Below are 11,719 nucleotides of genomic sequence, written 5' to 3'. Positions count from 1 at the left end.
AGTCTGGCCCGTAAACTTTGCCTTGTTTTATATATTTTGAACGTTTCTGCAAGTGCTTATGCCATCATCAGTTGAAAACTCTTGAGTCTCAAGTGGTTACGTGCTACTGTTGGCAGTGCCTTCGCCAAAAATAGAGATAGAGTGTTTAATATACCGTTGCAGATCAAGACAGAGGGATATACTTCCTCTGTGTTAAGGTGTTTGTATGAGTTTGTGACGAAAGATATGAAACGATAAAATCATCTGGGTGAAGTGCAGTCGTTTTTGTATGTTAAATATTAAGTTTTTAAATAAGGTCACACGGCTAAAAAGATAGTTCAATTGCAAACAATCAAGTTATCAAATCAACAATCGCCGAAAAAACGCAGTGGTTTCGCAATTCAGCTAACCTAAAACAGAACCCTTAAAACCCTATGTAATGATTGTGATGTGAAACTATCTGCACGTTGTTAACTAACTTTCTTATATTCATATGTCGTGTAGAAAAAACACTAAATTTTCGATGAAATAAACGTAAATCAAAAATGCGCAACTCAATTAAACACAAATGAACAACAAACGGATAAAATGTATTAAAAGGTAGTTTCCTTTTTAAAGCATTCTGCTGCGTCCGATTTGACATAATCAGCATGTAACATTCCATGTTGTGTCTTGTTTAACTTCAGCAGGCCTACTTTCAAAATGCAGATGGCAAATACCAACTACATTATGCTGCTTTTTCTAACTTGTCCAATTCTAAGCTTGTGTCAAAGAGCCAATCAGGTAATCGTGACTCGTGGAGGAAGCAACGAAGATCCGATTCCAAGACCAGCAGGTCCTCCTGGAAAACGGGGTCCACCGGGAGCTGTTAGGCCTCGTGGTGTCCAGGGACCGAAAGGAGAGCCCGGTGCCAATAACACCTGGGAAGATGAATTTAGGAGATTGGAAGCAAAGATGGAAGCAATGGAAACTGAACTTAAACGTATTTAGTTTTGCTAAAGTTAAAACAGTTAAATTTTATTTCGAAACTGCGTTTGTAGCACTTGTTTCAAAACCTCAAGCAAAAAGGATTTAAGGTTATTTTTTAAAGTTTATATTTTTTTTAACAGGCGTCAACGTCTCTGTCGCGAAGTTAGCATCAAAACAGGATGAATTGGAGAACAATCTTACTGTAACAGCAGGTTTGGTGATTGTTCTTTTTTATTATTGCAATGTTGTCGATATCAGTAAAGTTGTATCGGTGTTAAAGGGACATAATTCATATTCAAACCAATGATTACGTTTTATTTTGCAGGAGATATGAATCGTTTTGTTTACGCCAGTTGCAAGGATGCATTGCAGAACGGAATGACACAAAGCGGAGTCTACAATTTATATTCTCCTAAACCGTACAAGGGATATTGCGACATGCAAACTGATGGTGGAGGTTGGCTAGTGAGTTCATATTTTAAGATTAGAACTAAGCCATTGTTGGTCAACTGAAAAGGTTTAACCAAGAATGGAAACCTCTATTTAAAAGAACAGGGTTATGTTATACAAACAACTTTAATGGAACCGAAGCTGCAAACAGGGTGACTTAAATTAATTTCTGCAACAAATACAAACGTTTTCCACAAAAAATTTTGTATTTTCAGGTTGTACAGAAAAGATTTGACGGTTCAACTAATTTCTATCGGGACTGGAGAGAATATGAAAATGGATTTGGTTCCTTGACTGGAGAGTCTTGGTTAGGTATTGCGACATTAGCATTACCCGCATTTAAGTAAATTGTGTATTTTGTTTATTTGTATTTTTCCAACTCCCTATTAGGTTTTGTTCTTTGGCGCCTCCAGCGGTAGTTTTAAACACTAACAATGGTAGATAGGTTTGTGTGTAAATGTGTTAATATTTTCTTGTCGTCCCGATTGTCATATCTTGGGCTGCGCATTAGTGTAAGCAAAGCTTTTCATCTCCAAACACCAACAACATTTGTAAAAGCATAAACAAATAAAACTCAACGTTTGTTGATTAATTAAGGCTTGGAGCTGATGCACGAACTTACAAGTTGGAAACGTCAAGAGCTCCGCGTTGACCTGCAAAATTTCGATAACACAAAGTATCATGCAAAGTACAGGTAACTACATCTACTTGCGTACGTTTGAGTGCCAAGTTTTTGAGTTCCTATTTGTACCATCTTGACAGCAACTTCAGCATCGGTTCATCAGGGGAGAATTACCGTCTGACTGTTGGTGGGTACACTGGTGACGCAGGTAAGTGAACAAACACTTTCAAATAAATTAGCTTGATACAAATGAGTTTAATAGACTCTCTAACTCATGGGCGCACAGCCTTTTTATTAATACCGGCCGCATCACACAGACTTTATTTTACTAACAGTCGCCAGTGAGTCCAAACTGACAATTTCGCATTTACTTATACATAAAAGTGTAATGAAATTTTACATTTAACAAAATTTCTTACGTAAAAATGAAAGATCTTATTTTGTTTCATAACAAAGACTTACCAATTCAATAAGCCAAACATCCAAGCAAAACCTGTTAAGTTTTTCACAATGCACGGCCGACAATACAAATGTACTATAAAGCATGTGTACGGCCGACAATATAAATGTAATATAAAGCATGTGTACGGCCGAAGGTTGTGTACCCCTGCTCTAAATCGTGGGTGAGTTACAAAACTCATATGAGGATGCGTGCTAAAATATTTTATACTATCAGGTCGCGTGCCTCCTGACAAGACTTTTTAGATCCTCATCTGGTGACCGTTTATATCCTACAAAAAACTGCGAGGTCATTTTTCAGCGTTATGGCTTGTATTGGTCAAATAAAGAAATATTTTACGCGTGCTATTTTCCAATTATTGACGTGCTGAATTTAACTCGTATTTCCTTTTTTTATGCAAGACTTTTTTCCATAACAGTCCGCGTACTTTTGATGTAAATATGCAAGCCAATCACTTGTGTGGCGGTTGATAAACATGTTTTTACCATTTGTGAAAATCGCTAGCCGCCAAAGTCGTCAGAAGATTAAAATAAATCTATAAAAATGTCTCCAAGAACTGAAATTGCAATTTTGCTAAGTCTGAATGCGAATTACGAAAAATTTCGAAATTCAAAAACAATGTGTTTCGCAATTATTGCGTCATTTGCACTTTATAGTGTTGTTTGCACTTTTGTGTATGTTACACAAAATGCGTTAAACTTACATATATTAAACATACATTGCTTTCAATTCTATGTCAGGTGATTGAATGGTTAACATCTGAACCGCAAACTAAACTGTTAAAAAATTTGCACCAATAGGTGATAAGCTGGATTATCACAATCGGATGCCATTCACCACACATGACCGAAATCACGATTCGAGTGGTGGAAACTGTGCTGTTCGTGTTCATGGAGCTTGGTGGTATAGGGGTTGTGCTGTCTCCAATCTGAACGGAAAGTATTACAAGGAGGCGACAAGAGCTGGCGATTCGAACCATTGGAATTTCGTATCACGTAAACGTTCGGAAATGAAAATAAGACCTGTGATGTAATAAAACTTAGGTTGAACCAAAACAAATAAATGGAATTATTTACGTGATTAAAAAAATAAGGAGAAATCATCGAAACTATTGGAAACATTTTTTTCGTTTGTTGTTCTGTGAAAAAGTGATTAACAATTTATTAACCGCATATACTTATTACCACTACGAACTCACAAGTGTATTTTCTTGATGCTGTGAATATTTTGTAAATACTTTGCTTCACAAATCATCACATATAAAATAATATACATGGAACTTTAAAACATGAAACCTTTTGCTTGTTGTGTCATTATTCAGAAAACCGGAAAAGACCTCCGGGTCACGGTTTAGCGTTAAAGTGCATATGACATAAAAAATTAAAATAAAAAATAACTTAAACATAAAATGGTCAGAACTTTCCACAATATTTGGTGAAAAAAGTAGCTTGATACGGTCTCAAGTTTCTAAGATACAGCCGATCACACTTACGTTTAAACCGTTGCGAACGTAATCGTGAGAATGCGAGATTATTGTTGCGTGACGTCATGCAAGGCGATTCATTCGTGCTGGAGCTGCCAGCGAGGCTTATGCGCATAAGTGGAAAACACTGTGAAACTGCTGGTTTGGTAATTTTGCACTAAACAGAAGCACAACAAGTGAATGATGAGTTAGGGATACGAACTGTTATTGGTTTATTTATCGCGCCAATTAGTATTTATTGAAGCCTAGTCGAATTGTCTACTCCCTGCAAATGATAAGTACCGGTAATTAAATTTTACGGGCGGCAAAGACCGCCGAGAAAAAACCACGATACTAAGATGTATGGAACACAGATATCCTGTCGTAGAACTACTTTTTGTCTGGCAGTAGTGTTGCCTACGGGTTTTCGTAACATCTTAAATGATTCGATTAATTTATCCGAATAAATTCGTGGTGCTCAATAATCGGTTTCGGTCACAACTTAGTTAAACGATGAGGTACTTCACTGGTGATTGTTCAAGTTCATTATCACAACTAAATTCGACGCAATCTACAACAAAAACACTTATCGCAATACAGTTTGTAACTAGAAATGTTAGAAACATCAGATTACGTCACCACAAAGGTGAGGTTAAAGTTATGACATCAAACCCCAAATGACGCCATGTAATGTCACTGAGCGAAGCAACGCACCATCCACGTCTTATTGAAGTGAAGAGTAATAACGTTGCTGCTATACCATGGGTTTGTGACGTTTGCCGGCTTGAGGTTTATTGCCTGAAAGCCTAACAATAAACTGTTATTCGAATTAATGTGTTTGGCATAGTGAATTTTACAGAGAATTTCACCATAATTTTAGTAGCACCCACCACCAAGTAACTACCTGATCGAAATAGCCCAAAACCCCACTAAAACTGCCCCGAACACACAAATTCGCCATGACAACAGCACACGCATCTATTCAACCGAAAAATTGAGCCCTATGCATCACTGGTTTGCTCTGTGGCTGCATGTCCTGCTTTTTCTCGTTGCGTGCTTGGAACTATGTACAATGTGTCGTCACAGTCTGAAGGACGCATATTTTTATGAAAATAAGTTTCGTTGTCGGGAAATGCCCACCGTGTTGACCTTTGTTTCCGTAGGAACAAAAACTCAATCCACACACAATTAGGAAAGGTAACGTAATGTAAACTTTCATTTCCATGTTTTTCGACTCAAGTCTCTCAGGTTACAATATCAAATACTCGTGTTTTCCTATGTCTCCAAGTAGAAGTGATTTGGGTTAGGTAGAAAATAGGGACTTAATAATGAAGGAGGTGAAGTAGACACAATCCTTTAGCGCCATCATTATTACCATACTGTTTCTATTTTACTGCGCCCTATTTCAATAATCTACTTGGAGATATTTGAAAAAGTTTTTCCCTTATTATTACACACATATATGGATTTTATACTTTGCATGGTAAATCTCACATATTAATATCAATGGTTTTGGAAAACTTACAGAAAAACTTCTCAGCACCTTTACAATACTGACAATCAGGTGCTATATATATTATAACGCACGGGAAACAACATGCCATTATATTATTTTGTTAAAATAATTACTTTATTCTTCGGTGGCAACTTGCAGATGCCATCAGTCTCGATTTCGTCAGTAAATATCAATCTTACCAGTTTTCCACTTTGCTGAAGATTCTGTAGGCTTTTAAATTCAGCGAATCACCTTACACTTTGCCACCTATAGATCTTATAATTCGCAATATCTACTACCCAAAACTGGAAGATATTGGAGTTTTTTGGTTCACAGGTACAGAGTCCGTGTCGCAATAAAGGCAGACGGTTAAAAACCTGGGAAGGCAAGTTTAATAGTTTCTGCGATAACAAGCACATATATTATTGAAATTTTTCGAGGCTTTCTCAAGGGCAAGCAATAAGCAGCAGAACATGAAAAAAAAACTCATGAAACTTGCTCGGGCGTTCAATGAATTCAAAAGATGCACAACATAATTTTGGTGTAACTGGAGTATATTAAGCGAAAAACCACATATTCTGGAAAACCTACAATGTCGAACACTGTGTAGTGCCTACAGTACAATAAAAACGTTTAAACCATGAATGTTTTTGTCGAAGATCACGGAAAGGTTCTTGCCTGCCCATCCAAAAGTCGGATACAAAGCTGCCAAAGTTGTAATTGGAGGTGTGTCAAGATTGTTTTCGCTGACTTGGCGTTCTATCAGCATGCAGTGTTAACTACGAAAAGCCAGCTTTGCAGCTGTGCATTAGACCATGACATGGTGGGACAAACCTCGCGATTGAATAGAACGAGGAACTTTTCGTTGTTCGTAAATCTCAACTAAGTATTTGATACATGCCAAATAACTGTTCATTTTTTAAACATTTTATGATTCGGAGACAAGCAGTGTTTAATACATTTGCTCCATTCCACACCTAATGCTTCACCAGGTCTCCCAACAAAATCCGAAACATTCACACAAAAAATTCGTGTTTAATTTTGTATTTCCTTTCCACAGCGAAACGAGATAAGCGTTGTGTTTTCTAAAATTTACATGTTACAACATTGAAATTGAACTGGGCATTTTTACTTTTTTTGCGAATGTTTTTCGCGAACGCATTATCCGAATCTCTTTTTTGTCGAATTTCCACATTATCATTGAACTCTCGCGAAAAAACTCTAATGTTCATCAATATCGTTTTCAGACGATTGTCATCAAATTCCGTGGGTACAAAAGCACAAACCACATAAAATCAATAAAAGTTACATACTGCGAACTTTCATTTTCATGCTTTTAATCACAATATTCAAACTCCTAAACCACAATATCGAAGATCCCAGACCTGGGTGAAAAGGACTTCATAAATGATCGAAATTCAGTAGATACACCCCTTTAGCGCCGTCGTGTGCTTTTATTGCCAAACCGATTCTATTTTGCTGCGGTCAAATATCAACATATTTTATAGTAAAACAAAACATAAATCTTTATGCTATGTTTTACTTACAACAACTGCCGATTCAAATACATTTTCAGGGGATAAACTTTTAGGTCGTGACTTTAACATGCGACAATTCGTTTCGAAACTGTGGGCACGATTAAAGTGCATGTGGTTTGGCCATAGCAACTTGTGGAAAACTAAAGGTACATCTACAATTCACGTATTTTCAAAGTTTTTCGCTTATACGTCAACTTAGGGTAGAAAACTATACTGATAATAGCGGCGACCAATAATCGTAAACCTTTAACGCTGTAGCGAATTCAAATACAGGAAAATCCCCAAAGTACGTTTCTTTCAAGGGTCAAGGCAAGCTGTGGCATCACACAAAATACGTCACTGTGACGTCACAAACCAGGGGGTTATTTGTCTTGGTATATTGGCAAACCGGAAAGTACAGCAGCATAACGACATTACTCTGTACTTCAACAAGACGGATTTCTTCACTCAGTGTGAAAGTGATGAGAATAGGAAAACTTGCAATTCCTAATGTTTCGGGCCCCGGTGCTGAGTTTTTACATAAAAAGATCAAGACCTACACGGAATCGGCATTTGCCAAGCTACGCATTATACAAGCAAAAGTGCAGCAAATGCTTCCCGAAACGAAACAATTTTCTTCATAATCTCTATCCTAAGATGCAATCTGCGTAAGATTTTGCGGTTGGTGACACAAAATATCATCGAAAAATACAAATCGGACGAACATGGGAAACTGGCAATTTTCAGCGAGACATCCTAGAACAACGTTAGGAAAAGGAAACTATGTCAAATGAAGCAATTGGACTTGAACCATGAATCTATAAATCCTCACTTGCATAGTAAGGCCTGGTGCGAGAAATTTGTGAAGGGCCTTCGTCAAGCTGGTGCCATAAATGATGATGGTATGCTCAGACACGTAACAATTATGAAACTTGTTGAAAAAAATAGGAACGCATACCTGGTCCGATTGTTAAATTCCTTACCTGTCAATGATCTGCGTTTGCATGTCCGATTTTTAGGACTCACAAACTGGAGGTGAACAAACAGCTTAACACACATATTGAAGATATTGTGGCGACCGAACTGTAGTGTTCGCCTGTGCATTGAAGCGTGCTATTGCCATTTTCCCGTCTCGTGATTGCCGCCTTATATACTCGTGTTTTTTGTGTTGCTCGCCCCTTTCTAACTCTCGCAATAAAGCATCAACAGCATTACTGGTGACCCCGAGGCTCTAAAACCGTTATTTAGAGGTTATGGAGACTAAAAACGCTGTCGCGCTTAAGCTGTCCACGTTCTGGCCAACCCAGCCACGTGTTTGGTTGCAACAAGCTGAGGCGCAGTACGAAAGCACGTACAAAAGTGCGAGTTTGGCAAAAGTAGCATCGAGTTTCTTGGGCATTTCGTCGACCACTGCGGCATCCAACCCTTGTCCAGCAAAGTTGACGCGGTGAAGAACTTCCCGGTGCCGACCACCATCAAAGGTTTACAGGAGTTTTCAGGGATGGTCAATTTCTACCACAGGTTCGTGCCCGATATTGCCAATATTATGAAACCGCTTGATGGTACTTTAGCGGGCAAACCTAAACAACTGGTGTGGCTCGCCAATGCTACGCTTTTGCATCATCCACAGTGGCAAGCGCTCACGACAGATGACTCTGCGACCGCTGTGGGTGCAGTCCTTGAACAATTTTCCGACGGTCATTGGGCCCCACTTGCTTTCTTCAGCCGCCAGTTGAGAAAGCCGGAAACAAAGTACAGCGCCTTTGACCGCGAGCTTTTTGCGCTGCATCTGGCAATCAGGCACTTCCGCTATTTTCTGGAAGGGCGCAAGTTTACTGCGTACACCGACCACAAGCCCCTTACTTTCGCATTCAAGAAGGCTGCCGACCCTTGGTCTGCTCGCCAGCAGCTTCAAGTTTCTTCCATTTCAGAGTTCACTACCGATGTCCGGCACAGTAGCGGCAAGTCGAATGCTGTCGCGGACTCACTTTCCAGGTCTCTCTTGAGTGCCCTACGTGTGCCTCTATTCGACCTTGATTGCGAGGCTCTGGCAGGCGCGCAACAAACCGATGAAGTGCAGTCTTATCGCACAGCAATTACCGTGTTGCTTTTGCAAGATGTCCCGGTTGGAAATTCAGGAACCACGCTGCTGTGTGACACATCCCTTGGAAGACCTCGGCCCGTCGTTCCCTCGTCCTGGCAAAAGAAGGTGTTCGATGCCGTTCACGGATTGTCCCACCCGTCCATTCCCACCACGAAGAACCTTGTTGCCTCCAAATTTGTTTGGCATGGGTTAAAGAAGCAAGTAGCGTTGTGGGCCAAGCAAATGTGTAGCTTGCCTTCAGGCTCCACTTGCCGAGTGCCGCCCTCCGACATCTCGTTTTCAACACGCGTTGATGGCGCGTCTAACTGACTCCAATTGGTTGGACGAATTACTGTTGGTGTTACTTGGTGTTCGTACCGCACCCAAAGATGACCTGCAGGCCTCTTCCGCGGAGCTTGTTTACGGTACTACCTTCACCGTTCCTGGTGATTTTATTGCCCCTGCAGGCGACTCCAACGTCAAGTTTTTGCCGTCATTGATGTCACGTCACGCCAAACTTCGGCCGTCCGTCCCTTCCTCGTTGAGGACAAGCCCATATGTGTTCGTTCGTCGAGACGTTTTTAGACCTTCGCTGACCAGACCATACGATGGCCCGTACAAGGTGTTGCTAGCGTCGGACAAAACTTTCACTTTGGACATTGGAGGTCGCTCACAAACGATTTCGATCGACCGCCTTAAGCCGGCTCACGTCGACCTTACGGTACCAGTTCCAGTTGCCGTACCATCAGCGAGAGGCAGACCACGGCGCAATGTACGACCACCGCAACGCTATTCAGCGTGACACTTGCCCGCTTCTTGAGGGGGGTCCTGTGGCGACCGAACTGTATTGTTCGCCTGTGCATTGAAGCGTGCCATTGCCTTTTTCGCGTGTCGCGATTGCCGCCTTATATACTCGTGTTGCTCGCCCCTTTCTAACTCTCGCAATAAAACATCAACCGCTTTAATATACTTATTAGGCACGTGCAGGCTGCAGGTAATATTACCACCACGCGCGGGCAACTGTTTTTCTTTGATGCATTTTACAGCCTATACGTGAAAATTTCTTTATCAATATGCTTGGAAGAAGCTAACATTAACAGCATACCACAAGAGCTAAAGGCAAATCCTTTATTTATTGTAGATGTGGTTTCATTGTACCCAAATATCAAACATTCCCTATTGAAATCTTCTTTAAAAACTTTGATAACCACTCAAAGTACTTTGATAACGTCAAGCTTATTACTATTAATCTTACTAGCTTCACTAAAATTAATGTGGTAACTTAATACAATGATAACTTTAACATGGGCCAAGTTTGGAACAACGCAGCGGATTGACGAAACGGCACTTTTACATCACTTGCGTTTGCCAGTGAAATGCGCAAAAATGCACAACAATAAAATGGATTGCAGTCGTGAGTGTTGCTTAAAATCGTTGACGAATGCATCTGCTGCACAAAGTCTTGAATCTAGAACTTTTTGCAACAAACTAGTCACTAGCCCATGAAGTTTTTCAGGTGGTTTTTATGGAACCCTAAAGTTTTGCAAAGTCCACAATGCAACAGGCTTTTTTTTATCTATTCTGTTATTCCGACACTTGGCGTTTGAATTTGACCGCAAGGGCGAGCTGGAGAGCACATTCATTGGGCGGGTGATTGGCAACATTAACCAAGCGTCCGACCCGTATACCAAGAATAAAACCTGATCGGGCTTCGTGCCCATGACATCCTGGGTTCAAACCCCGGTTTGGTCTTAGAAAAAAAATCATAATTTCACCAAAGGCTGGCTTTGCGGCCAAGCACCCGATCCATATAACATATGGAAAACCTCACCTGGCTTCCAACATTGGTGCGGTAAAAAATATTTCAATATTAAATTAAATTATACACGTTGTAAAAAGTCCTATGCGGTCCAAAATTTTTGCGCGAAGTACCAATGACAGTTTGTTTGTTTGTTTGATTAAACAATAGTACTGAAAGTGGCTAATCCAGCTAGGCTGCAATGCGTGGGCTGCCAAGCCTGCAAACCTCATGATCGCGATACGTTAGCTGTGATCGCCGAGAAAGGACCTGCGCAGTGGGGCGATGAAATACAAAGCCCGTTGACGAACGACCAATGAATCGGAAGGCTACAAGGTTTTCACGAAGAAAGCGAGTTGTGGGGTTAAGGTTTTCTCCGGCTATCCGGATGTAGTAACATTGTGTGGTGAACTTGAGCGTGACAGCGTAGCACGCGAATCGCTTGTGGAGCCGGATGTGGTGTTAGGATTTTAATAACTTATGGTTTAATGCCTTCCATTGTTTTCTATTTGTACAGAAGTCCTGATAAGCTCTCCCTATATATATGCAGAATTTTGCGCCTTTACATAATTCCAATCATGGCAATTACACAACACTAAAAATATAAAATCGTTATCGCAACACAAATCTTTGTAAAACACCAGCGTAGGAATTATAATCATCAAACCGTCAAGCATGGCACATATAATTTTTGCCTAAGATAAAGTTAAGGCTTCCGCTTGGTTGCTCGTAGAGATGGCGGCTAAAATGTTGCGCACGTACTTTTTACTGATGTGTTGCATCTAAAAGTCAGTTAAGTTTCAACAAATTGCAAATATGAATTTGCTTGCCATTGGTATGTAAAGCAAAAACGGGTACAACTCATACTTTTTTGGCTTAATCAT

The 11,719-nt window shown here is 40.2% G+C and overlaps 2 protein-coding genes across 2 annotated transcripts; both read left to right on the top strand.

The window, feature by feature from the left end:
* The first annotated feature begins 678 nt into the window (after positions 1 to 678).
* Positions 679 to 3,661, top strand: LOC145895411 (fibrinogen C domain-containing protein 1-like). The gene is made up of 6 exons (XM_082984217.1): positions 679 to 961; positions 1,274 to 1,413; positions 1,614 to 1,710; positions 1,996 to 2,092; positions 2,161 to 2,228; positions 3,281 to 3,661. The coding sequence occupies exons 1-6, from the start codon at positions 682 to 684 to the stop codon at positions 3,511 to 3,513; spliced, it is 915 nt and encodes a 304-aa protein (XP_082840343.1). The 5' UTR covers positions 679 to 681; the 3' UTR covers positions 3,514 to 3,661.
* A 4,546-nt stretch (positions 3,662 to 8,207) lies between these two features.
* On the top strand, positions 8,208 to 9,839 carry LOC145895771 (uncharacterized). Its single transcript, XM_082984555.1, has 3 exons — positions 8,208 to 8,401; positions 8,476 to 9,235; positions 9,300 to 9,839. The coding sequence occupies exons 1-3, from the start codon at positions 8,208 to 8,210 to the stop codon at positions 9,837 to 9,839; spliced, it is 1,494 nt and encodes a 497-aa protein (XP_082840681.1).
* The last annotated feature ends 1,880 nt before the right edge of the window (positions 9,840 to 11,719 follow it).

Source organism: Ascidia mentula, chromosome 3, assembly GCF_947561715.1.
Source record: "Ascidia mentula chromosome 3, kaAscMent1.1, whole genome shotgun sequence".
In the NCBI taxonomy this organism is placed as follows: Eukaryota; Metazoa; Chordata; class Ascidiacea; order Phlebobranchia; family Ascidiidae; genus Ascidia; species Ascidia mentula.
This window is presented reverse-complemented; position numbering and strand designations above follow the sequence as displayed.